The following is a 27,751-nucleotide window of genomic DNA, read 5'->3' as shown; positions in this document are numbered from 1 at the left end:
TGGCTGGCTGGCTGCCCGCTCTCCTCATCCAGGGATTGTTATGCAGCTGCACCTCCTATTCAGTGGACAAGGTAGATGGGGAGGGGGGGCTGTCAGAAAGGTTCAGGAGCTGTGCTTCAAGAGGGGATTGGATAAGCATATGGAGCAGAGGTCCATCAGTGGTTATTAGCCACAGAGTAGTGATAGAACTCTCTGTCTGGGGCAGTGATGCTCTGTATTCTTGGTGCTTGGGAAGGAGCACAGTGGGAGGGCTTCTAGTGTCCTGGCCCCATTGATGGGACCTCCTGATGGCACCTGGGTTTTTTGGCCACTGTGTAACACAGAGTGTTGGGCTGGATGGGTCATTGCTCTGATCCAACATGGCTTCTCTTATGTTCTGATGTCTGGGACAGTGATGCTTTGTATTTTTGGTGCATGGGGGGCACAGTGGGAGGGCTTCTAGTGTCCTGGCCCCACTGGTGGACCTCCTAATGGCATTTGGGTTTTTTCGGCCACTGTGTGACACAGAGTGTTGGACTGGATGGGTCCTTGGCCTGATCCAACATGGCTTGTCTTATGTTCTTATGTCTGGGGCAGTGATGCTTTGTATTCTTGGTGCTTGGGGGGGGCACAGTGGGAGGGCTTCTAGTGTCCTGGCCCCACTGATGAACCACCTGATGGCACTGTGTGACACAAGAGTGTTGGACTGCATGGGCCAATGGCCTGATCCAACATGGCTTCTCTTATGCTCTTCTGTGACACAGAGTGTTGGACTGGATGGGCCATTGGCCTGATCCAACATGGCTTCTCTTATGTTCTCATGTGACACAGAGTGTTGGACTGGAGGGTCCAATGGCCTGATCCAACATGGCTTCTCTTATGTTCTTATGTGACACAGAGTGTTGGACTGGATGGGCCATTGGCCTGATCCAACATGGCTTCTCTTATGTTCTTATGTGACACAGAGTGTTGGACTGGAGGGGCCAATGGCCTGATCCAACATGGCTTCTCTTATGTTCTTATGTGACACAGAGTGTTGGACTGGATGGGCCAATGGCCTGATCCAACATGGCTTCTCTTATGCTCTTATGTGACACAGAGTGTTGGACTGGATGAAGAAGAAGAAGAAGAAGAAGAAGAAGAAGAAGAAGAAGAAGAAGAAGAAGAAGAAGAAGAAGAAGAAGAAGAAGAAGAAGAAGAAGAAGAAGAAGAAGAAGAAGAAGAAGAAGAAGAAGAAGAAGAAGAAGAAGAAGAAGAAGAAGAAGAAGAAGAAGAAGAAGAAGAAGAAGAAGAAGAAGAAGAAGGGCCATTAGCCTGATCCAGCATGGCTTCTCTTACGTGACACAGAGTTTTGGACTGGATGGGCCATTGGCCTGATCCAACATGGCTTATTTTATGCTCTTATGTCACACAGAGTGTTGGACTGGATGGGCCATTGGCCTGATCCAGCATGGCTTCTCTTATGTTCTTATGACAAAGCGATTCACATTTGGAGGAAGACTCGAGAGCTATGAATGAAGGACTCACCATTTCATGGTAGGTCCAGGAGCCCCAAAGGTTTCACAGTCCAAGAAGGCGGTTTGGTTCTCCACCACGTTGTAGCTTATGTCATCTGGGGTCAGGATCTGTGCTGGCAGGCCTACGGGAAATGAAGCAGATGTCTGAGAAGGGGCACTAGCGAAACAAAGAGCTGGTTCAATATTGTCTCTAAGCTGTGGAGTCTTGTGAGCAAAACTTCTACTTTGTGAGCGACTGGCATTAAAGCTGCGAGCCACTCCATCAATTAGTTTGCTCTGGGGTCATTTTTCCTGAGCTAAGAAAAAAAATGTGCGAACTGGAGGCTAAAAACTGTGAGCTGGCTCAGACTAACTCAGCTTAAAGGGAACACTGGTCCCAATCCACCAACTGAACCCACGGAGTTTCAGGGGGGAGAGCCAGTTTGGTGTAGTGATTAAGTGCACAGATGCTCATCTGGGAAAACTGGGTTTGATTCCCCCCTCCTCCACTTGCAGCTGCTGGAATGGCCTTGGGTCACCCATAGCTCTCCTAGGAGTTGTCCTAGAAAGGGCAGCTGCTGTAAGAGCTCTCTCAGTCCCAACTATCTTACAGGGTTTGATTCCCCACTCCTCCACTTGCAGTGGCTGGAATGGCCTTGGGTCAGTCGTAGCTCTCATAGGAGTTGTTCTTGAAAGGGCAGCTGCTGTAAGAGCTCTCTCAGTCCCAACTACCTCACAGGGTTTGATTCCCCACTCCTCCTCTAGCACCTGCTGGAATGGCCTTGGGTCAGCCGTAGCTCTCGTAGGAGTTGTCCTTGAAAGGGCAGCTGCTGTAAGAGCTCTCTCAGCCCCAACTACCTCACAGGGTTTGATTCCCCACTCCTCCACTTGCAGCTGCTGGAATGGCTTTGGGTCAGCCGTAGCTCTCGTAGGAGTTGTCCTTGAAAGGGCAGCTGCTGTAAGAGCTCTCTCAGCCCCAACTACCTCACAGGGTTTGATTCCCCACTCCTCCACTTGCAGCTGCTGGAATGGCTTTGGGTCAGCCGTAGCTCTCGTAGGAGTTGTCCTTGAAAGGGCAGCTGCTGTAAGAGCTCTCTCAGCCCCAACTACCTCACAGGGTTTGATTCCCCACTCCTCCACTTGCAGCTGCTGGAATGGCTTTGGGTCAGCCGTAGCTCTCGTAGGAGTTGTCCTTGAAAGGGCAGCTGCTGTAAGAGCTCTCTCAGCCCCAACTACCTCACAGGGTTTTTATTCCCCACTCCTCCTCTAGCACCTGCTGGAATGGCCTTGGGTCAGCCGTAGCTTTCGTAGGAACTGTTCTTGAAAGGGCAGCTGCTATGTCATAGTCATATCTATTACAGTCATTAGACCATCCACGTACAAAAGGGAAAAAAATAAAAAACAAAAGTTAAAAACTAAAAGTATGCGTTCTTACATAAAAGCAAAGTGATATGAAATATGCCAATTATTCAAGTCCAGTATTGAAACCTGGTTAATGTACATCTTTCGCAGGCTCATAATCAACACACAAAACCTGGCAATTGGATAGGTGATTTTTAGGGTTGATGTCAGATAAGAGGCAGCCTAGCCTAGCTTTACTCGTGAGGCCAGGGATCTTGCCCAACAAGGGAGTAATAACCTCTGACCATGGCACGTTAAAAATGTGCAGCCGAAAAGCATGTGCTCCAGAGACTCCGCCTCTTTTAAAGAACATAAGCACAGCCTTTCCAAGCAGAGGTTTTTCCTATACCTGCCTTCAAGAACTACAGAAGGAAGCGTAAGACTCCTTGCCAAAGAGAACGCCCTTCTTAAGTAATTTACTTCTAGGTTGTTAGCGGTGTTGAGTTAGAGCTAGCTCATAGCTTTCTGGCTCACACATTTTTTATCTTACCTCAGGAAGGATGAGCCCAGAGCAAACTAATTGATGAAAATGCCAAGAAAATGTCATGATGTGACGTCATCCCATGGGTCGGTGATGACTTGGTGCTTGCACAGGGGACGACCTTCACCTTTAAAAAGGTGAAGGTCGTCCCCTGTGCAAGCACCAGTCGTTTCCGACTCAGGGGTGACGTTGCTTTCACGACGTTTTCACGGCAGACTTTTTAAGGGTTGGTTTGCCATTGCCTTCCCCAGTCATCTACGCTTCCTCCCAGCAAGCTGGGGACTCATTTGACCGACCTCGGAAGGATGGAAGGCTGAGTCAACCTCAAGCCAACTACCTGAAAACCCAGCTTCCGCCGGGGATTGGACTCAGGCCGTGAGCAGAACTTAGGACTGCAGTACTGACCTCGGAAGGATGGAAGGCTGAGTCAACCTCAAGCCAACTACCTGAAAACCCAGCTTCCGCCGGGGATTGGACTCAGGCCGTGAGCAGAACTTAGGACTGCAGTACTGCAGCTTTAACACTCTGCGCCACGGGGCTCTTTACCTTCACCTTTGCTCTCTACCTAAAGGAGTCTTGGAGCATCTTAGAATCTCCTTGCCTTCCGCTCCTCACAAGAATCACCCTGTGAAATAGGTGGGGCTGAGAGACCTCTGAGAGAACCATGACTGGCCCAAGGTCACCCGGCTGCCTGCATATGGAGGAGCAGTGGGGACTCAAACACAGTTCTCCAGATTAGAGCCCTGCCGCTCTTAACCGCTACACCGAACTGGCGAGATGAACAGCCCTATTGCGGCAACGGGCCCCTTTGGCAGTCCTGGCAAAACAAGCCCACCTTCCCAACCTCTGAAGCCGACCTCCCCCGGCCCTGCTCCGACCCAAGACAAACTGAGGCACTCACGGACGACGTAGATGTAGGCATTGGCCAAGAGGCTGCCATGCTTGTTATGGGCGAGGCACTGGATCACAGCTGTATCGTTGGGCTCCACTTGGCTAAGGATGAGAGCTCCACGCTGCAGCATCCTCCTCGGGTCCGGCGGCAGATCTGAAACCCAACCGGAAATTTAGGCACAGAAGAAGAAGAAGAAGAAGATGATGATATTGGATTTATATCCCACCCTCCACTCTGAATTTTGGAGACTCAGAGCAGCTTATAGTCTCCTTTATCTCCTTCCTCAACAACAGACACCCTGTGAGGTGGGTGGGGCCGAGAGAGCTCTCCCAGCAGCTGCCCTTTCAAGGACAACCTCTGCCAGAGCTATGGCTGACCCAAGGCCATTCCAGCAGCTGCAAGTGGAGGAGTTGGAATCAAACCCTGTGAGGTGGGTGGGGCTGAGAGGGCTCTCCCAGCAGCTGCCCTTTCAAGGACAACCTCTGCCAGAGCTATGGCTGACCCAAGGCCATTCCAGCAGCTGCAAGTGGAGGAGGGGGGAATCAAACCCTGTGAGGTGGGTGGGGCTGAGAGGGCTCTCCCAGCAGCTGCCCTTTCAAGGACAACCTCTGCCAGAGGTATGGCTGACCCAAGCAAGGGCAGTTGGACGCTTGGGGAACCTTGTCTCCTCACCTCCCGTGTTCCCCGGCTGCTCACTCACTTTTTAGCGGAACTCCGTTGATTCTCCACTCCATTTCCGGTCGGGGTTTCCCGTAGGCCTCGCAGGGCAGGCGCACGTTCTCCCCTGGCCCGTAGAGGTGGCTCTGTGGCTCTTTGGTCCAGTACGGAGCAGCTGATGGAAGAAGAGAGCAGCCTCGGCGTTAAGGGGACCGATTCAAACCACCTCCCTCCCCCTTCCGGATTTCGGTTGGCTATTTGTGCCCAGCCAACTTTTGAAACCAAAAAGACAGGGGTTCACATTTCTTGTCCTGATCTTTAAAGCTCTGTAACTTTTCTTTTTGCTGCTGAGTCACAGTCAACTTACGGCAACCCTGCAGGGGTTTCCAAGGCACTCAGAGGTGAAGAAGAAGAAGACTGCAGATTTATACCCCGCACTTCTCTCTGAATCAGAGACTCAGAGCAGCCTACAATCTCCTTTCCCTTCCTCCCCCACAACAGACACCCTGTGAGGTGGGTGGGGCTGAGAGGGCTCTCACAGAATACTCAAGGACAGAGTCTCAGAGCAGCCTACAATCTCCTTTCCCTTCCTCCCCCACAACAGACACCCTGTGAGGTGGGCGGGGCTGAGAGGGCTCTCCCAGAAGCTGCCCTTTCAACGGCAGAGTCTCAGAGGTGCCTACAATCTCCTTTACCTTCCTCCCCCACAACAGACACCCTGTGAGGTGGGTGGGGCTGAGAGAGTTCTTCCAGAAGCTGCCCTTTCAAGGACAACTCCTACAGAGCTATGGCTGACCCAAGGCCATTCCAGCAGCTGCAAGTGGAGGAGTGGGGAATCAAACCCGGTTCTCCCAGATAGGAGTTCTCGCACTTAACCGCTTCCACCAAACTGGCTCTCTGCCCTTCCACTGCCTGCCTCCGCATAGTGACCCTGGTATTCCTTGGCGGTCTCCCACTCAAGCGCTAACCAGGGAAGATCCAGCTTAGCTTCCAAGATCTGATGAGAGCAGGCTAGCCTGAGCCTTCCAGGTCTAACAGAGATGAACAAAGGTGGTTCGCCATTGCCTGTCTCTGTAGAGCAACCCTGAATTTCCCGGGTTGTCTCCAACACAAGTACTCACCAGAGCTGACCCTACTTAGCTTCCGAGATCTGAGTAGACCAGGCAGGCCTGAGCTTAAAGTAGGACTCATCTTCAATACTTATCCACAGGGGTGGAATTCTAGCAGGAGCTCCTTTGCATATTAGGCCAAACATCCCTGATGCAGCCAATCCTCCAAGAGCTTACAAGGCTCTTTTTTGTAAACTCCTGGACGACTGGCTACATCAGGGGTGTGTGGCCAAATATACAAAGGAGCTCCTGCTAGAATTCCACCCCTGCTTATCCACAAAGAATGTCAAGACAAATACTGCCCACGCTGTCAAATACTCAGGGCTTTTTTGGTACCAGGAACTCCTTTGCATATTAGGCCACACACCCCTGATGTAGCCAATCCTCCTGGAGCTTACAGTAGGCCCTGGAAGAAGAGCCCTGTAAGCTCTTGGAGGATTGGCTGCATGAGAGGGGTGTGGCCTAATGTGCAAAGGAGTTCCTGATAGAAAAAAGGCCTGCATCTAGATAAAAGTTTCCTCTCAAGGAGAACTTTGAAGTATACTTTACATCAGGAGTGGGAAACCTCCATCCCGAGGGCCGTATGCGGCCCTCGAGGTCTCTTGGTGTGGCCCTCGGGGATTGCTGGGCCGAACCGAGCCATGTGGCAGCCTCCCTGGGGCCTGGCTGGCCAGCGAGGATCGTGGGGCCCAGCCGCGCTGTGCAGCAGCCTCCCCAGGGCCAGGCAGGGATCACAGGGCCCAGATGTACTATGCGGCAGCCTCCCTGGGGCCTGGCTGGCCGGCCAGAATTGCTGCAGGGCCTGGAGAAGTTACTGCCACAGTTCAGTTTGCACTTGATTATCCCAGAGGGTGGGACCTAATATGCTAATATCAGGGGATGTGGTCTAATATGCTACTGAGTTCCTGCTGGGCTTTTTCTACAAAAAAAGCCCTGGACCTATGCATTTGCCAAGGGCGGCGGGCCGTGTGTGTGTGTGTGCCAGATTAGGCTCTCCTAATAGAAATAGAAAAACAATTGTTTGCATTAGTTTTGCTGGACTGAATCATTCTCCCTCAAAGGAGCACTATTTTTTAAGTTGATATTTTTTTACGCCCCGCAAATGATATTATAAACATCCATATGGCCCTTGGCAGAAAAAAGGCTCCCCAGCCCTGCTTTAGATACTTCTGATGTCCATTCATTTGCCCTGACTGGCATATTTTACACTACCGGTTTCTCAGTTAAGGGCTTGTGGTTTTTGAAAAACCGTGCTCTTAAGCACTCCCAGTCCCTTCTGGGTTGTAACCATAGAACCACAGAACCCTATATCTGGAAGACAGAATTAGGGAAATCGTATTGATGGCCTTTACAGTTCCAGCTTCCAATATCTGGAAAAGTAGAGCTCATACCCTGCCACAAACCCAAATTTTGTGGCAGGATATGAGCCCACTTCTTCAGTGAGCAGTGACTCACGAAAGCTCTGCCACAAAATTTGGTTCTGTAGTAATTAAAAATATTTTACTCTGCTTTTCCAGATACCTGAAGACAGGGCTTTATCTGTAGAAAAAGCCCAGCAGGAACTCATTTGCATATCAGGCCACACACCATGACACCACCATTGTTTCACACAGAGCTTTTTGTGCAAAAAGCCCAGCAAGAACTCATTTGCCTATTAAGTCACACCCCCTGATGTGTGACTTACAGGGCTTTTTTTTTTTTGCTAAAAAAGCCCAGCAGGAATTTATTTGCACAGAACTTTTTTTGTAGCAGGAATGCCTTTGCATATTAGGCCACACCGAACGGATGTAGCCAATCCTCCAAGAGCTTACAGGGCTCTTCTCACGGGGCCTACTGTAAGCTCCAGGAGGACTGGCTGCATCAGGGGGTTGTGGCCTAATATGCAAAGGAGTTCCTGCTATATAAAAAAGCCTTGCATTTGCATATTAGGCCACACACCCCTGATGCCAGGCCAGCTAGAACCACATTCCCGTGCGTTCCTGCTAAAAAAAAATAAGCCGTGCTCTTTCCGCCTGCTGCAGACAGACTAACGCAGTTATGGGTTACCCATCTTGATCCACAAAATCAAATAATAATAAAATCTATAACTTTGGCTGCTTGAAAGTCTCTCGCTGCCTTGCAATAGTTCCCCTGTTGCTCCTTATCTCTGGAAACCCCTTCTACAGTTATCTTCATCTAGTCCTCAATATCTCAATTAAAAACTCACTATTTCCATAAAGCCCTTGTTAAGCCCTTACCATTTTATTGCACACATTATCTCGTTCGTGCTTGTACAGTTTTCTAATTTTGGCAAAACAGTTTCATCGTGCCGTTTATTGAATGTCTCACACCATTTTTACGGCAGGGTTCTTAAATTCCGTAATCCTCTTTGACCCTCAGTAAGAAACACAGACTACAAATAAAGTACATAAAAATAAAACCATACCAAAGTAAATTACGTAAAATAAAACCAAACCAAAGTATTATTGCGATTAAGATATTGATGACAGTTATAACTCTTTCCAGTACTTGGTATTTTACCAGCGTTTAAATACTCTGCAAGAATAAGACCCAACAATTGCTAAATGTTTTTAGATAATACCTAGCGGCTCTTAGGATGGTTAAAACTTAGCAGGAAAATTTATCTAATTGTAAGAGATGGAACCTTTCTATTGTTAATAACGCAACTAAGGGAGTCGCAGATTATTCTTTTAAAGAGAGAATTAAAATATTGTAATAATCAGGCCTCAGATTCAGCAGGAGCTCAGCTCCTGAACCTTTCTGAGGGTTCCTCCTCTTCCTCCCCACCTACCTTGCCCATTGAACAGTAGGCACAGCTGCATAACAATCCCTGGATTAGGAGAGCGGGCAGGCAGCCAGCCAGCCCCCAGGGGCTTTGCCACACCCCCAGTAGCCCTCATGAACCCCTGGAGAAGCCCGCCCCACCCTTTCTCCACTTTCTATGTGATTTTTGGCTTCCTGGTCTTTTGACTGGAGAGGGCCCAGGAGAGCCCCAGGCGAGCGAGGCCTGCTTGGGCTGGCTGGCTCTCACTCGCCTAGGGCTCTCATTTCTTGCATCAGGTTGCTTTTAGCTGGGGTGCGGGGCAGCATATGCTAATGACTTAATGAGTTACTCCGCTCCTGGTACCACGAAGAGCCGCCGTGGCGCAGAGTGGTGAAGCTGCAGTACAGCAGTCAAACTCTCTACTCACGACCTGGTTCAGGCAGCCGGCTCAAGGTTGACTCAGCCTTCCATTCTTCCAAGGTCGGTAAAATGAGAACCCAGCTTGCTGGGGGGAAAGTGTAAAAGACTGGGGAAGGCAATGGCAAACCGCCCCGTATAAAGTCTGCCGCAAAAACGTCGTGATGCAATGTCATTCCAGAGTCGGAAACGACTGGTGCTTGCACAGGGGACTACCTTTTTTTACCTTATGCTAATGAGCTCCACCACCTATTTTTCTACAAAAACGACCCCTGGTAATAATGAATCCTTAGGTGGGGGCTGGAGATCTCTCAGATAAAGCTCAATTTTCCTGGAGGATATGGTTGCTTTTGAAGAAGAAGATGATGATATTGGATTTATATCCCGCCCTCCACTCCGAAGAGTCTCAGAGCAGCTCACAATCTCCTTTCCCTTCCTCCCCCACAATAGACACCCTGTGAGGTAGATGAAGATATTGGATTTATATCCCGCCCTCCACTCCGAAGAGTCTCAGAGCGGCTCACAATCTCCTTTACCTTCCTCCCCCACAACAGACACCCTGTGAGGTGGGTGGGGCTGAGAGGGCTCTCACAGCAGCTGCCCGTTCAAGGACAACCTCTGTCAGAGGTATGGCTGACCCAAGGCCATTCCAGCAGCTGCAAGTGGGGGAGTGGGGAATCAAACCCGGTTCTCCCAGATAAGAGTCCGCACACTTAACCACTACACCAAACTGGCTCTCTTTTGAAGGTGACCGCTATGGTGTTACCCCCTGCTGAGGTCCCGTCCAGTTCCGCAAAGTTCCAGGAATTCCCCAACCCAGAGTTGGTATATAGGATTGCCCAGGGGTCATTTCGTAGAAAAAGAGATGCTGGAGCTCACTGGCATAACTCATCTGCACAACTCATTTGCACCCGCCACACCCCCTGACATCACCAGAAGGTGTACTAAATTATATTACCTCAGCATCTACCTTAAAATGCTTCTTGAAACACAACTGTCATCATAAAACCTTCCTCCCATCCTACTTTTTCAAATCCTTTCTCCTAGGCGGCCACAGTGGCATGAGGAAGATTTTCCATCTGTCTGCTTGATACGTTTTGGTTATTTCCCCGTTTTTGGCGGGGAAAATATCAGAACGTTTGTCAGATCTTAAGAGTTCAGCAAAATTCTCACAGGGGGTTTCAACAATGGAGCCCAGAAGCAAGTATTGTGGAGGGGGCCGGGGGGGGGGGGTGAGAAAGGAAGAGCACAATAAAATGTAGAGGTTCCAGAGCGCCACTCCTGTAAGCTCCCACCCCAAATTAGGCCTGGGGTCACCAGTCTCCAGGTAGGGGCTGGAGATCTCCCAGAATTCCAACTGGTCTCCAGGTTATAGAGATTAATTCCCCTGGAGAAAAATGGCAGCTCTGAGACTAGGACTATATGGTGCTGAACTTCACTGAGGTCCTCGCCAAATTCTGCCCTCCCCAGGCCCCACCCCCCCAAATCCCCACCCTAGTTGGCAACCCGAGATATTCCAGTACCACCCATGAGCCAGTCTAACCTTAAACCATAGCCCTGTTTTCTTAATGAAAATGGTGTTAGCCCAGGTATGGAAACCCAAGAAAACACCTAGCATTAAATCTTGGTTTACAAAGGTCTGGGACTTTGTGATAAAAGACAAACTGGCTACTCAGATAGAAGAAAGCGGTAGACAAGTGCACCTTTAAGACCAACGAAGTTTTATTCCGAATGTCAGCTTTCGTATGCTCTTAAGCAGACTTCATCAGACCAAATGGGAATGGAAGCAGCAGTTCTTAATATAAGTGGGCAGTGTGGAATCATGGGAATGTTTTTAGCAGATTAAAAGAATCACAAATAGGGATCTGTATTTGTTAGCGTTAGGACAAAGCAGGGCTGAAAAAACAATGGAGGGTGATAAAAAGCAGACTGCTGTCGTAGGTGCGAAGCGCTATAAATCTAGGTAACATTCTGGCTTTGTTAGTTTAAACAGAGGGCATGGTTTCTCAAGAGATTATAACATCCATTATAGTTTGCCATTAAAAAAAAAAGGAAGACATTAAAATACAGTGGAGGATGGGTTGGTATAGGCTAGAAAATCCTGAAATGGGATAATATTTTTGTAGAAAAATGGTTTGTATTTTTTTGAGTTGGTTAATTCTAAAGGTTCTGAAGACTGTAAAATGCCAATCAAATACACAGACTTTGTATTAACTTAGTAAGGATATTAATGGTTAATTTCATCCCTAGCTGTATGGCTGGGGCTGATGGGAGTAGTAGGTAAAAAACATCTGGAGAGCTACCGCTGGCCACCCCTGTTCTATAATATGTGATTGTAAGGCTGCGTTGTTCTTCTGAAAATTTTGTTGCATATTTTGATTTTGTTTGAATAAAAGTTGTTTAAAAGTTTTTTTAAAAAACCCAAAGAGTCAGTCAGCGCTTCTGTAGCTGTTTGGCTTTTTGCTGCAGCCATTCAGAGCTGCTGCCGAAGACTAACGGGTGGGGCTGTGTCCTCTCCCCCCCCCTTTGGTGCCCCTGCCCAAACCCATGCCGTCACTCTCTGTAAATGTGTCTGAGAAGAGAAGCGGGCGATGCATTTTGAAAACAAGATGTTTACGGCCTATAAAACCGCACGGACTCGGCATTTTCATTTGCAAATTTCCTGCTGGGAAATGGGCCAACTGGGAAATGGGCACGCTCCCTAATTCTGAAAGGACTCGAGTCCCCAGAGTTCTCCTGGCCTCTAAAAAGCTGCTCTTGTTTTCCACTGGGAAGCAATGTCCCCTCTAAGCTGCGGAGTCTTGTGAGCAGAAATTTTACTTTGTGAGTTACCAGCATTAAAGTCGTGAGCTACAGCATACATTCGTTTGCTCTGGGGCCGTTTTTCACGAGCTAAGACAAAGATGTGCAAGCCAGAGACTAAAAAACTGTGAGCTAGCTCACACTAACTCAGTGCTGGCAAGCTGCTTATTCACCTTGACTGGACAGCAGGAGTGGCCAAACTGTGGCTCGGGAGCCACATGTGGCTCTTTCATGCACATTATGTGGTTCTTGATGCTACCATCACCCCATAGGCCAGCTCAGAAAAGGCATCTGGCTCTTTAAATAACTTCTCCAAGCTAAGTCAGCTGGCAGCTTGGAAAATGCATTTAAAGTTAAAATTGCTTTCTTTCCACCTCCACCTCCCTTCCCACCCATCTATTTGCTTTCCTTCCTTCCTGTCTTGTGACTCTCAAACAGGGTGGAATTCTAGCAGGAGCTCCTTTGCATATTATGCCGCACCCCCCGATGTAGCCAATCCTCCAAGAGCATACAAAAAAGAGCCTTGTAAGCTACTGGAGGATTGGCTACATCTGGGGGCGTAGCCTAATATGCAAAGGAGCTCCTGCTAGAATTCCACCCCTGCTTCAAACATCTGACGTTTACTCTATGCGGCTCATCTTAAAAATCTTAAAACCCTGCCTGCCTCAAATCCCCCATTTTCCCAGCTTTGTTGGTAGTTCCCCCCCGCTCCCTTGCTGCAATCCTGAACATACCTTCAACCGTAACGTGATAGGTGTGCTGTGTGTAGCCCTCCGAATTGCGAGCGATGCACTGGTATTCTCCATCGTCCTCTTCTGTCACGTCTTCGATGCGCAGGGTCCGGTTGAAGTTCTCGATGATTGCGCGATTTAAGGGCATGAGACCGTCTTTGTAGACCCATTCCACGGTAGGTGTGGGGCTGTGGTGGGAAGAGAAGAACGAGAGTGTCAGGAAAACCAGCTTCCCCCTCTGGTCTAAGTAGGGTTGCCAAGTCCAATTCAAGAAATATTTAGAGACTTTGGGGGTAGAGCCAAGAGACTTTGGGGGTGGAGCCAGGAGACTTTGGGGGTAGAACCAGGAGAAAGGGTGTGACAACAAGCAGAACTGAACTCCAAAGGGAGTTCTGGCCATCACATTTAAAGGGACCGCACACCTTTTAAAATGCCTCCCTTCCTTAGGAAACAATGAAGGATAGGGGCACCTTCTTTTGGGGCTCATAGAATTGGACCCCCTGGTTCAATCTTTTTGAAACTTGGGGGGTACTTTGGGGAGTGGCACTTGATGCTATTCTGAAAATTTGGTGCCTCTACCTCAAAACACAGCTCCCCCAGAGCCCCAGATACCTGCGGATCAATTCCCCATTATTTCCTATGGCAATAAGTCTCCATAGGGTATAATGGGAGTGCCCAGCAAACATTTTCCTCCCCTCCCCCCGCTTTCTGGTGAAGTGAGGGGAGGGCCTTCAAACCGGAGGATCCCCTGCCACCACCTGGGGATTGGCAACCCTAGGTCTAAGAGAAAGGAAACTGAGGGCTCAGAGTTGTGTCATGTATTCTCTCCACTGGGTCCTCTCTCCTGGTAGGTTTGCCAACCTCCAGGTAGGACCTGGAGATCTCCTGGTGTTACAACTGATCTCCACGCTACAGAGATCAGTTCGCCTAAAAAAATGGCAGCTTTGGACAGTGGACCGTATGACAAAGAATCATAGAATCAAATAAATGGAAGGGACCTCCAGGGTCATCTAGTCCAACCCCCTGCACAATGCAGGAAATTCACAAATACTTTCCCCCTGCGCACACTCAGTGACTCCTGTTCCATGCCCTGAAAACAGCAAAAAACCCACCAGGATCCCTGGCCAAATTGACCTGGAGAGAAATTGCTTCATGACCCCAAAGTGCCAACAGCTTAAGAACATAAGAGAACCCATGTTGGATCATGCCAATGGCCCATCCAATCCAACACTCTGCGTCACACAGTGGCCTATATATATATAGCCTCTGCTCCATATTTTTATCCAATCCCCTCTTGAAGCTATGCTTGTAGCCGCCACAACCTCCTGTGGCAGTGAATTCCACATGTTAATCACCCTTTGGGTGAAGAAGTAATTCCTTTTATCCGTTTTAACCCAACTGCTCAGCAATTTCATTGAATGCCCACGAGTTCTTGTATTGTGAGAAAGGGAGAAAAGGACTTCTTTCTCTACTTTCTCCAACCCATGCATAATCTTCTAAACCTCTCTCATGTCACCCTGCAGTCGACGTTTCTCCAAGCTAAAGAGCCCCAAGCATTTTAACCTTTCTTCATAGGGAAAGTGTTCCAACCCTTTAATCCCTGGGCGTAGCATAAAGCTTTTCCCCGGGCGTAGCATAGAGGGGACACGAGAACTAAGCATTGCCGAAACCCTTTCTGCCCTCCTCCTCACGACCTGTCGAAGTTCACAGGATCTTCATTGCTGTCAGAGGGCCATCTAGCCTCTGTTTAAAAACCTCCAAGGAAGAAGAAGAAGAGGAAGATACTGGATTTATATCCCACCCTGCACTCCGAAGAGTCTCAGAGCGTCTCACAATCTCCTTTCCCTTCCTCCCCCACAACAGACACCCTGTGAGGTAGATGAAGATATTGGATTTATATCCCGCCCTCCACTCCGAAGAGTCTCAGAGCGGCTCACAATCTCCTTTCCCTTCCTCCCCACAACAGACACCCTGTGAGGTAGATGAAGATATTGGATTTATATCCCGCCCTCCACTCCGAAGAGTCTCAGAGCGTCTCACAATCTCCTTTCCCTTCCTCCCCCTCAACAGACACCCTGTGAGGTAGATGAAGAGACTGGATTTATATCCCGCCCTCCACTCCGAAGTGTCTCAGAGCGGCTCACAATCCCCTTTCCCTTCCTCCCCACAACAGACACCCTGTGAGGTAGATGAAGATATTGGATTTATATCCCGCCCTCCACTCCGAAGAGTCTCAGAGCGGCTCAAAATCCCCTAATATGCAAAGAAGAAGAAGAAGAAGATATTGGATTTATATCCCGCCCTCCACTCCGAAGAGTCTCAGAGCAGCTCACAATCTCCTTGACCTTCCTCCCCCACAACAGACACCCTATGAGGTAGATGAAGATATTGGATTTATATCCCGCCCTCCACTCCGAAGAGTCTCAGAGCGGCTCACAATCCCCTTTCCCTTCCTCCCCACAACAGACACCCTGTGAGGTGGGTGGGGCTGGAGAGGGCTCTCACAGCAGCTGCCCTTTCAAGGACAACTTCTGCCAGAGCTATGGCTGACCCAAGGCCATTCCAGCAGGTGCAAGTGGAGGAGTGGGGAATCAAACCCGGTTCTCTCATATGAGAGTCCGCTCACTTAACCACTACACCAAACTGGCTCTCCACCTCCCGAAGAAGCCCGTTCCACTGAGGAACTGCATCACCTACCCGCTGAAGTCTCTCTCTTCCCTCAACTGTACTTTCCCCCCGGTACTGGTCCCAGAACTCCTGGAATTGTGCTAATGAGCTCCGGCACCGCTTTTTCTACGAAATGACCCCTGAATATAAATAAATAAAATAAACTCCAGGGTGGGAAATACTTGGGGAGATTTTGGGGATAGGGCCTGAGGAGGTCAAGATTTGGGGTGGGACTTCTGCCACAGAGTCCACCGTGCCAGAGAGCCCTCCCTTCAAAGCAGCCATTTTCTCAAGGGAAACTGATCCCTGTGTGGGAGATCTCCAGCCCCCGCCTGGAGATTGGGAACCCTAACTCAAAAATGAAAGTTAAATAAATAATTAAATTGATAAACTGTCTCTCCTTTAAAAAAACGGAGTGCAATTTGGCAAGAAGACTCGATAAGCACAGTGACCTCAGAGAAAGTCAGCGTTTCTCCCCCACCCCGCTTCTCCAAGCGCCTTTGTGTTGCCCTTGAAATCATCCTAATAGCAAGCTTTTAATGAAGCCATTACAAAGCCCACGCCCAAAGTCTCTTTGTTTTCTGGCGTTAGTGGGTTTTCCCCTCACAGTCTGCAGAGAACCTAGGTAATGTCCCTCTCCAAAGAAACCAATGTGTGTGTGGGGTGTGTGTGTGGGGGAGAGACATTTCCCTAATTGAACAAGCCCCACTTTTGGATCCAAAATCTGCCTCTTGTAGGCAGAACTAGAAGTGCTAGATGATTCCATCATGATTTTCCCTGAGGACTGTTTAAAAATGAAAATAATTTGCTCAAACACAGCTGAAGGGGTTGGGGAGGGAACACAGACAGGAAAGGGGCAATTTAACTCTTTCTCTCACGCTGTTTTCCCGCCAAAAATGCCGCCACCGCTGCCTAAATCACTTTTATCACTGCTGAGGGAAAACATGAGTATTCGTCCCTTTCTACCAATGCAAATAAAAAAGTTGGCATGGTGGTTTTCGACAGGAAAAGAGTACAACAAAGGGGAAGTTAAATAGCTCTTCTCTCCCCTAAAGCTGTCTCTTCTCACCTTTAAATCATTGTTCCTGGGGTTCTATTCTTTAAAACAAAAAAAGACTGGGGGGAAAAATCAATCACAGATCTTCATGTAGATAGATCAAGATGGGGAGACATGTTAGTTTGTCTGTAACAGTAGAAAAAGAGTTCAGGAGTACCTTAAAAAACTAACACTTCTGGAGGCAAATAGCTAATCAAATTAATTACTAACATAAATCTAACATTGGACCCAGAGATTTTCTTATTAAGTAAATGGTCATATCCAAACCGAAACACACAACGAAGTGAAATGGTACACATCTTATTGTCACTAGCTCACATACTGTTAGCATCAAGAGGGGATTGGATAAACATCTGAAGCAGAGTTCCATCAGTGACTCTTAGCCACAGTGTATTGTTGGAATTCTGTCTGGGGCAGTGATGCTCCGTATTCTTGGTGCATGGGGGGGCAACAGTGGGAGGTCTTCTAGTGTCCTGGCCCCACTGATGGACCTCCTGATGGCACCTGGGTTTTTTGGCCACTGTGACACAGAGTGTTGGACTGGATGGGCCATCGGCCTGATCCAGCATGGCTTCTCTTATGTCTGGGGCAGTGATACTCTGTCTTCTTAGTCCTTGGGGACCAAGAACAGGAAGGCTTCTGTAGTTCTGGCTCTGCTGGTGGACCTCCTGATGGTGCCTGGTTTTTTGGCCACTGTGACACAGAGTGTTGGACTGGATGGGCCATTGGCGTGATCCAACATGGCTTCTCTTATGTTCTTATGTGACACAGAGTGTTGGACTGGATGGGCCATTGGCGTGATCCAACATGGCTTCTCTTATGTGACACAGAGTGTTGGACTGGATGGGCCATTGGCATGATCCAACATGGCTTCTCTTATGTTCTTATGTGACACAGAGTGTTGGACTGGATGGGCCATTGGCGTGATCCAACATGGCTTCTCTTATGTTCTTATGTGACACAGAGTGTTGGACTGGATGGGCCACTGGCCTGATCCAACAGGGCTTCTCTTATGTTCTTATGTGACACAGAGTGTTGGACTGGATGGGCCACTGGCCTGATCCAACAGGGCTTCTCTTATGTTCTTATGTGACACAGAGTGTTGGACTGCATGGGCCATTGGCCTGATCCAACATGACTTCTCTTATGTTCTTATGTGACACAGAGTGTTGGACTGGATGGGCCACTGGCCTGATCCAACAGGGCTTCTCTTATGTTCTTATGTGACACAGAGTGTTGGACTGGATGGGCCACTGGCCTGATCCAACATGACTTCTCTTATGTTCTTATGTGACACAGAGTGTTGGACTGGATGGGCCACTGGCCTGATCCAACAGGGCTTCTCTTATGTTCTTATGTGACACAGAGTGTTGGACTGCATGGGCCATTGGCCTGATCCAACATGACTTCTCTTATGTTCTTATGTGACTCAGAGTGTTGGATTGGAGGGGCCATTGGCCTGATCCAACATGGCTTCTCTTATGTTCTTATGTCTAGCAACCCAACCCCTCCTGTTCCTCCTCAGTGGCCAAGAGGGATCTGGCAACCAAAGTGCTAGGCCAAACACTGGTAATCTGAACATACCATACCAAACCTTTAATGGCATAATAGATTCAGATAAAAATACACAGAATATAAAAATTTAAACATTGGAGATAAAATCAAAATAAAACCGAGCTTACAGATACATTCAAACATGCTCAGAATTAAATTTAAGGATGTCAGCCAGAAATTTTGCCACAGCCTCACTAACCACCCCCTCAGTGTCACTCAATAAATAATAACAGGGTGGCAGAATAGACAAATCTGGAGAAAAAGAAAGCTTGCCAAATAAATCTTTACGGAGGTTATGGTAAAAAGAACAATCAAGCAATATATGCTGGATTGAGTCAGGGGTATTCGCTCCACAGGAGCAAAGTCTGTCGGCTAAAGGGACTCGCTGATATCTCCCTTGTAAAACTTTGGAGGGAAACGCGTTTAGTCTGGCCAACATAAATGCCCTGCGATGACTTGGAGTGGTTAGGTCTGATAGATAATTGGGCATTTTGCCACAAAAAGCATAAAGACCTAAGGAAGCTGGAGAGCAAGTATAAGGGAGAGTTGGCCGTAATTTCGTTTCCTCCAATTCCCACAGTCTCAGTTTAATACATCTGAAGATATATGACTCTTCAGAGGTAGAAAAATCATCTACCTCTAACCCCAATTGATTGAGTTTAGACAGAAGCACTGCTGTCCAGGATGAAATATATGGGTCTCTTTTCATACAATCAAGAAGGCTGTTGGGATCTGTTCTAAAATGAATTTTGAGCCAGAATTTAAACACTGCAATCCAGGCTTTTGTCTCCACCAAAGACTGACCCACTTCAGAGCAGAGAGCAAAGTAGGACACACATTTTGGCAAACCAAGAATTTGTCTAAAGAATGAGGCTTGAATGCCCTCCACTTTCCTGGTAAAAGCTGAGATCCATATAGGGATACCATAGAGGATTTGGGCAAGCGTTTTGGCTTTGAATACTTTAATAGCTGCTGGACATCAGGGGTGGAATTCTAGCAGGAGCTCCTTTGCATGTTAGGCCACACCCCTGTGATGTAGCCAATCTCCCAAGAGCTTACAAGGCTCTTTTGTGTAAATTCTATGCAAAGGAGCTCCTCCTTCAAAGTGTAGACTCTCGAAAGATCAAACTCTGAAACTCCTGGTGGTCTCTAAGGTGCTCTGGAACTCAAAGGTAGATCTTCTACTGCAGACCAATCCTGCTACCCTCTGAGACAACCTGCAGAGACAGATGCCATTTCCATCTTCTCCCACAATCCTTTGCAGAACTATCCTTTTGCCCCTTAGACCGCTTATCCCACTTCCAGGAACTTACAACCCCTCCGGAATACACTCCAGGAGCAAGGAATTCCCCTGCAGCGCCATGTGCGAACTGGGCGTTCTCTCCGGCAGCATGATGCGTGGCTTCCTCAAGCGGAGAGAGTTGGCTGCGGAAGAGAAACGAGGGGCGTTCAGGAAATGGAGCCAGGTTCTCCCACCACGCTGGCCTACAGGGCTGCAGTCCCCCTAAAGACTTACTGGGCTTGACTTTCAGTTCGATGGGCTCCTTTTGGACGATGATGCGGGGGCTGAGGAAGTGGGAATTGCAGATGTAGTCCGGATGGCTGTCGGAGAACAGGACGTTGGCGAAATGCAGGTTCCCGTCATGGCCCATGGTGACGCGTTCGTTCTGCTTGATGTGGAGAATCTCTGGGGAGGGGAGAACGGAGAGCAGCAGAGGGGTCAAAGGCCCACAAGAATGGCCAACAAGGTTTCTTTGAGAGCTGCCCACCCCGGCTAATACCAAAACCTTGAATTTGATCCAGTATTTCACTGAAGAAGAAGAAGATATTGGATTTATATCCCGCCCTCCACTCCGAAGAGTCTCAGAGCGGCTCACAATCTCCTTTCCCTTCCTCCCCCACAACAGACACCCTGTGAGGTAGATGAAGATATTGGATTTATATCCCGCCCTCCACTCCGAAGAGTCTCAGAGTGGCTCACAATCTCCTTTCCCTTCCTCCCCCACAACAGACACCTTGGGAGGTAGATGAAGATATTGGATTTATATCCCGCCCTCCACTCCGAAGAGTCTCAGAGCGGCTCACAATCTCCTTTCCCTTCGTCCCCCACAACAGACACCCTGTGAGGTAGATGAAGATATTGGACTTATATCCCACCCTCCACTCCGAAGAGTCTCAGAGCGGCTCACAATGTCTACCTTCCTCCCCCACAACAGACACCTTGGGAGGTAGATGAAGATATTGGATTTATATCCCACCCTCCACTCCGAAGAGTCTCAGAGTGGCTCACAATCTCCTTTCCCTTCCTCCCCCACAACAGTCACCCTGTGAGGTAGATGAAGATATTGGATTTATATCCCGCCCTCCACTCCGAAGAGTTTCAGAGCGGCTACAATCTCCTTTACCTTCCTGCCCCACAACAGACACCCTGTGAGGTGGATGGGGCTGGAGAGGGCTCTCACAGCAGCTGCCCTTTCAAGGACAACCTCTGCCAGAGCTATGGCTAACCCAAGGCCATGCTAGCAGGTGCAAGTGGAGGAGTGGGGAATCAAACCCGGTTCTTCTAGATAAGAGTCCACACACTTAACCACTACACCAAACTGGCTCTTCACTGGAAGCCAATGCAGCTCACACAGCACGGCTTGAAAACGTGCTAATTGCAGGGTACCCATAAGGATCTGTGCCACCGCATTCTCTACCAGCTGGAGTTTCTGGGTCAGTCTCAAGGGTAGCTCTATGTGGGGAGAGCTGTAGTAGTCTAGCCTGGAGGTGACTGTTGTGTGGATTACTGTGGCTAGATCAAGGCAAGACAGGTAGGGAACTGATTGCCTCACATGGCGTAGCTCGAAGAATGACAGTCTGGCAAATTTTATGGCCTGCCCCTCTACGTTGGGGACACTGTGTCCTAACCAATACTCCCTCTAAGCTGTGGAGTCTTGTGAGCAAAAATTCTATTTTGTGAGCTACTGGCATTTAAAGGTGCGCGCGAGTGATTTGGCTACTGCATAAATTCGTTTGCTCTGGGGCCATCCTTCCCGAGTTAAGACAAAAATGCGTGAGCCAGATGCTAAAAAACGGTGAGCTAGCTCACACTAATGCTAGAAAAAGAAGACCGTAGATTTATACCCTGCCCTTCTCTCTGAATCAGAGTCTCAGAGCGGTTTACAACCTCCTTTATCTTCTTTCCCCACAACAGACACCCTGTGAGGTGGGTGGGGCTGAGAGACCTCTGACAGAAACTGCCCTTTCAAGGACAGCTCATAAGAACATAAGAACATAAGAGAAGCCATGTTAGATCAGGCCAATGGCCCATCCAGTCCAACATTCTGTGTCACACAGCGGCCAAATATATATATATATTATATATATATATATACACACACACACACACACACACACACACTGTGGCTAATAGCCACTGATGGACCTCTGCTCCATATTTTTATCTAACCCCCTCTTGAAGGTGGCCATGCTTGTGGCCGCCACCACCTCCTGTGGCAGTGAATTCCACATGTTAATCACCCTTTGGGTGAAGAAGTACTTCCTTTTATCTGTTTTAACCTGTCTGCTCAGCAATTTCATCGAATGCCCACGAGTTCTCGTATTGTGAGAAAGGGAGAAAAGTACTTCTTTCTCTACTTTCTCCATCCCATGCATTATCTTGTAAACCTCTATCATGTCACCCCTCAGTCGACGTTTCTCCAAGCTAAAGAGCCCTAAGCGTTTCAACCTTTCTTCATAGGGAAGGTGTTCCAGCCCTTTAATCATTCTAGTTGCCCTTTTCTGAACTTTCTCCAATGCTATAATATCCTTTTTGAGGTGCGGCAACCAGAACTGCACACAGTACTCCAAATGAGAGAGTTAGCTGCGAGAGCTACAGCTAACCCAAGGCCATTCCAGCAGCGGCGAGTGGAGGAGTGGGGAATCAAACCCAGTTCTCCCAGATAAGAGTCCGCATAAATAACCACTACACCAAACTCAGCTTAGAGGGAACACTGGTTCTACTAACCAAACCAGCAGACGTCCCATGGAAAGCAATTGACCATCCTATTTCGTTCAGATCTATAGGCAGCAGTCTGGAATACTCACGGCTATTTAGCCAGTAGATTCTGGCGGAAAGAGCGCTGGTGGGCGGGTTGCAGGGTAAGACCGCCGAGTCCCCTTCCTCCACTTCCACGGGGGCCACGATCTCCTTAGGCCACTGGGGAGGATCTGGAAGGAGAGAACGCAAACAAGAGAGAAGGAAATTAGGGCAGGAGGCACGAGTTTAGAAATCGCCAAAGGAAAGGGTTACGGGCAGGGGGCTCTTTTGCATATTAGGCCACACACCCCTGACGTAGTCAATCCTCAGGAGCTTACAAGGCTCTCTTTTGTTAGCTCTTGGAGGATTGGCTACATTGGGCGGGGGATGTGGCCTAATATGCAAAGGAGCTCCTGCTAGAATCCCACCCCTGGTTACAGGCATGAACAGCAAAGCTTTTCCCCTCCCTTAGATCCTGCTTGTCTCCACTTCCTCCTTGGCCTTAGGGAAGGCTGTACGGCTAGTGGGCCTTTGATGATTATCGAGCGAGCGGAAAGCTTCAGTGTGGCCAGATCACGTACAGCATGCAGTGTGGTGCGGGAGGGGGGCCGGAGTTCGAGTTCCTCACTGACAGATTCAGAAACAAACTAAAGCAAGGCAGAGAGAGAGAGCAAAAAGAGAAAGAGAAAGCATGAGAAAAGGGAGAGAGAAAGAGAATGAGAGCGAGGGAAAAGAACGAGAAAGGGAAAGACAGAAATCTTCTGTGGTTCTCCAGGGAAAAAGAGCCAAACCATCTGTTACACTTTAAAAGGCGTAGCTGCTGCTAACCTACATTCCCCCCCCCCCCCCGCACCGTATCTTCTAGCCATATGAACATATGAAGCTGCCTTATACTGAATCCCTTGGTCCGTCAAAGTCAGTATTGTCTTCTCAGACTGGCAGCGGCTCTCCAGGGTCTCCAGCTGAGGTTTTTCACACCTATTTGCCTGGACCCTTTTTTGAAGATGCCAGGGATTGAACCTGGGACCTTCTGCTTCCCAAGCAGATGTTCTACCACTGAGCCACCGTCCCTCCCCTAATGCTGGGCATGTTTGCTTAAAGCAGAAAAGCACGGTTATTTTATTAATTTAAAAAATAATTAGCTGCCTTTCTGCCTTGTGAAACTCAAGGTGACTCATTATAACATCATTTTTTAAAAAATTAAAATCTCCAATGAGAACCGCCAATCTATTTAATTACTCAAATGTAACAAAAGGGGGAACGCAGTAACGGATAGCCCAAGAACAAAACCCACAGGAACCTGGGTTCAAAAAAACCCCCTATACATGAAGTTATGCAATGTTCATAAAAATCCAAAAGGTATGTAATTAACAAATAGGTACAAAGAATTCCGTTCTGTAGAGACACAGTCCTTACAATGAAATAATCTCCTTGTAATAAAGTCCTTACAACCAAGTAGTACTACCAGGATTTTGAATCGTATGAAGCTGTATGACTGATAGGTATTATTAATCTGGATCCCGAGAAGAGAAAATATATCTTTCCTTGTATGTGTGCGGAATGAAATTGATTGATAGAATCGCCCTTGAGTGAAATAAGACTTAACTGACGAAGGGCCACGTTCTGAAATGCGCTTCGCATCCGGAAATCGCATCGTGTGGTGTTACATTTGTATTTTGAGACTACTATACATCATACCAGAATATCTACTCATTTGAAGACAGCATCGATCGTCACATATATGCCCCGGAGGTCGCTTCATTCGGCCTCCCAAGATCTTTTGCCCACCCGGCCCAAGATCTTGCCTCTACCAGGGCCAGGGCCTTTTCCGTCTTGGCCCCGACCTGGTGGAATCAGTTCCCTATGGAGGTCTGGACCCTACCTGGCTTGTTAGCCTTTCGTAGGGCCTGTAAAACGGAGCCGTTGCGCCAGGTCTTTGGATGAGGCGACGGGGTATTTATTAGATCGGTTGGCCACCTCTACTGTACTATTCTGTGGTACCACCATTTTGTTATACCATCTTGCTGGACCATCCTGTTGTACTTCTATTAAAACTTGTAGTTGGTTTTTATTGTGATGTTGCTGGGATTTTACTGTGATTTTTGTACTATTTATGATGTACTCCGCTCTGAGCCCCCAATGGGGGAATGGGTGGAATATAAATAAACTAATACTACTATTACTCCTACTTATGATAATAATAATAAAGAGACTACTTGGTTGTAAGGACTTTATTACAAGGAGATTATTTCGTTGTAAGGACAGTGTCTGTACAGAATGGAATTCTATTTGTTAATTATATACCTTTTCGATTTTTATGAACATTGCGTAGCTTCGTTTATAGCATTTTTTTTTAGCACAGGTTCCCGTGGGTTTTGTTCTTGGATAATCTATTTAATTAGTCAAATGCAGTTCTAAATAAAACTTGCTTTGGACGGGTGAAAGTTGTCATCGCTCTTGAGAGTTCTCCCCAAGCGTCCTGTGAGTTGAAGCGGAGCAGGATTAGGCAAAAGAAGGAGCTAAAGAAAGTGGAGTGGGCCTCCCCACATCATAGGCTTGCCAACTCTGCCTGGGGAAATCTCTGGAGATTTGGGGGCAGAGCCTGGGGAAAGCAGGAGACTCAGAGGGGTCTAATGAAATACAGTCCACTCTCTGAAGCGGTCATTTCCTCCAGGGCAGAGGTGGCCAAACTTGCTTAACATAAGAGCCACACAGAATAAATGCCAAATGTCTGAGAGCCCCAAGACAGGGAGGGAGTGAGGAAGGAAGGAAGGAAGGAAGGAAGGAAGGAAGGAAGGAAGGAAGGAAGGAAGGAAGGAAGGAAGGAAGGAAGGAAGGAAGGAAGGGAGGAAGGAAGGAAGGAAGGAAGGAAGGAAGGAAGGAAGGAAGGAAGGAAGGAAGGAAGGAAGGAAGGAAGGAAGGAAGGAAGGAAGGAAGGAAGGAAGGAAGGAAATAAGGAAGGAAGGAGGGAGGGAAGGAAGGAAGGAAGGAAGGGAGGGAGGGAGGGAAGGAAGGAAGAAAGGAAGGAAGGAAGGAAGGAAGGAAGGAAGGAAGGAAGGAAGGAAGGAAGGAAGGAAGGGAGGGAGGGAGGGAGGGAGGGAGGAGGGAAAGGAGGAAGGGAGGGAGGAAGGAAGGAAGGAAGGAAGGAAGGAAGGAAGGAAGGAAGGAAGGAAGGGAGGGAGGGAGGGAGGGAGGGAGGGAGGGAAATAAGACAAGATAAGATTGTGGGAGAGAGGAAGAAGGGTGGAAAGAAAGTTATTTCAATTTTAAATGCATTCTCCAAGCTGCTGCTTGCCTTAATTTGGAGAAGTAGTTTAAAGAGAGAACTGCTTTCTCCAAGCCAACCAACAGAGTGGTGGGGGCTTCGAGAGCCACACAATATGTGTGGAAGAGCCACACGTGGCTTCCGAGCCACAGTTTGGCCCCCTCTGCTCCAGGGGAACCCAACTCCGTCGGCCTGGAGATCAGCTCTCATTCAGGCTGATCTCCAGCTCCCACAGGCAGCCCGGCAACCCCGTGAAGACGACAGTTCACACAAAGGCACTGTGAGAAAGCAGCCGCTCTTCGGCTGGCTGGGCTTGCGTCGCTAACCAGTGTGCTGCAGTCATGATTAGAAAGAAGAAGATGCCATAAAGTGCAAAATGCATTTCTCCCGGGATTTAAAAGGGCCAGAAAAAAAAAAGCGGGTGTGAAAGGTGGGGGGGGGGACAGCAGAAAGCTCCATTTCGGGAACAGAAACTGAGATGCTGCTGGCAGATGATGGAACGCTTGCCCTTGCCCAGCCCTAAATTCCTCGCCAGTATCGCTTCTCTTTGCAGCCTGCATCCCGGATCGATACCGAGTCGCCTCTCCCGCCTCCTCGCTGCCCCTTCCCTCCTTCCCCAAATGCCTCCAATCCTCTTTTTAAAAAAAATTATCCCTGGCAAGCAGAGAGGAAGGCGAGGCCGGAGAGAAAGCATGGGGGGAGGGGCCCCGCCGAGGTGCGGCTGAAGAAGATTAGCAATTACATCACCCCCAACGCTACGAAACCATGGCAACCATTGCCGTGGAAACAGGGGCGCCCGGATGCACTCCGGGGAGCCCGGGCAGGTAAAAGAGATGGGGGGGAGAGAGAGAGGGAAGGGAAGGAAAAAGACATTTATTGCTAAAGGAGAAGGGGCGAGATTTATTGCTCAGAGAAGGGGGGGGGCTTATGCAAGGCTGTGCAGCAGTCAAGGCCGAGAATCAGCAGCATCAGCGCATACTCGGCAAGATAAAATATGACTGTATGTGGGGCGTGTGTGCGTGCGTGAGAGACAGAGAGGAGCGATCCAGAGGCTTGAAAACAGGGCTGCTTAACCCCCAGGCGGGGCTTGGAGATCTTCTGGAATTACCACAGATTTCCAGATAACCATGATCTGTTAGGAACATCAGAGAAGCCATGTTGTATCAGGCCAGTGGCCCCTCCAGTCCAAAACTCTGTGTCACATAAGAGAAGCCTTGTTGGATCAGGCCAATGGCCCCTCCAGTCCAACACTCTGTGTCACATAAGAACATAAGAGAAGCCATGTTGGATCAGGCCAATGGCCCATCCAGCCCAACACTCTATGTCACACAGTGGCCAAAACCCCCAGGTGCTATCAGGAGGTCCATCAGTGGGGCCAGCACACTAGAAGCCCTTCCACTGTGCCCCCCCCCAAGCACCAAGAATACAGAGCATCACTGCCCCAGACATAAGAACAGAAGAGAAGCCATATTGGATCAGGCCAATGGCCCATCCAGCCCAACACTCTATGTCACACAGTGGCCAAAACCCCCAGGTGCTATCAGGAGGTCCATCAGTGGGGCCAGGACACTAGAAGCCCTCCCACTGTGCCTCCCCCAACGCACCAAGAATACAGAGCATCACTGCCCCAGACAGAGAGTTCCAACAATATGCTGTGGCTACTGTTCCCCTGGAGGAAATGGCAACTTTGAAGGGTGGACTCTAGGATGTTCTACTTTATCCTCCTCACATGAGCAGACTCCCTTGAGATTTGGGGGCGGAGCCTGGGGAAAGGAGGAGACTCAAATATCCAGGAGTTTCCCAAGGGAAAGTTGGCAGCCCCAGCTTGGAATAAGGAGCTCTCTGTGTGTCTTTATAGAAAGGAATGGGCAAGAATTGCCCTGGAATTACGATATATAGATCAGTTCCCACGGAGAAAATGGCTCCTCCAAATGGAGAGCGGCTGCAGCTCAGTGGAAGAGCCTCTGGTTGCCATGCAGAAGGTCCCAGGTTCAATCCCCAGCATCTCCCATTAAAAAGATCAGGCAGGAGGTGATAAGACCTTGACCTGAGACCCTGGCTCAGTGGCAGAGCCTCTGCTCAGCATGCAGAGGGTCCCAGGTTCAATTCCTGGCATCTCCAGTTAAAAGGACCAGGCAGGAGGTGATGGGAAAGACCTTGACCTGAGACCCTGGCTCAGCAGCAGAACCTCTGCTTGGCAGGCAGAAGGTCCCAGGTTCAATCCCTGGCATCTCCAGTTAAAAGGACCAGGCAGGAGGTGATGGGAAAAACCTCAGTCTGGGACCCTGGCTCAGTGGCAGAGCTTCTTCTTGGCATGCAGAAGGTCCCAGGTTCAATCCCCAGCATCTCCCATTAAGAAGATCAGGCAGGAGGTGATGGGAAAGACCTTGACCTTAGACGCTGGATCAGTGGTAGAGCACCTGCTTGGCATGCAGAAGGTCCCAGGTTCAATCCGCGG

At 48.8% G+C, this 27,751-nt stretch overlaps 1 protein-coding gene across 1 annotated transcript in view; it reads right to left on the bottom strand.

The window, feature by feature from the left end:
- Positions 1 to 27,751, bottom strand: part of L1CAM (L1 cell adhesion molecule) — a 101,100-nt gene that overhangs the window by 63,703 nt on the left and 9,646 nt on the right. Inside the window, exons 3-9 of the mRNA XM_060252547.1 lie at positions 22,097 to 22,219; positions 19,524 to 19,694; positions 19,321 to 19,432; positions 12,733 to 12,917; positions 4,950 to 5,081; positions 4,259 to 4,402; positions 1,507 to 1,618 (exon numbers count right to left, since the gene is read on the bottom strand). Of these exons, the coding sequence (XP_060108530.1) occupies positions 1,507 to 1,618; positions 4,259 to 4,402; positions 4,950 to 5,081; positions 12,733 to 12,917; positions 19,321 to 19,432; positions 19,524 to 19,694; positions 22,097 to 22,219 (979 nt within the window). The remainder of the gene's footprint in view (positions 1 to 1,506; positions 1,619 to 4,258; positions 4,403 to 4,949; positions 5,082 to 12,732; positions 12,918 to 19,320; positions 19,433 to 19,523; positions 19,695 to 22,096; positions 22,220 to 27,751) is intronic.

The sequence above is a fragment of the Heteronotia binoei genome, chromosome 13 (assembly GCF_032191835.1).
Source record: "Heteronotia binoei isolate CCM8104 ecotype False Entrance Well chromosome 13, APGP_CSIRO_Hbin_v1, whole genome shotgun sequence".
NCBI lineage: Eukaryota > Metazoa > Chordata > Lepidosauria > Squamata > Gekkonidae > Heteronotia > Heteronotia binoei.
This window is presented reverse-complemented; position numbering and strand designations above follow the sequence as displayed.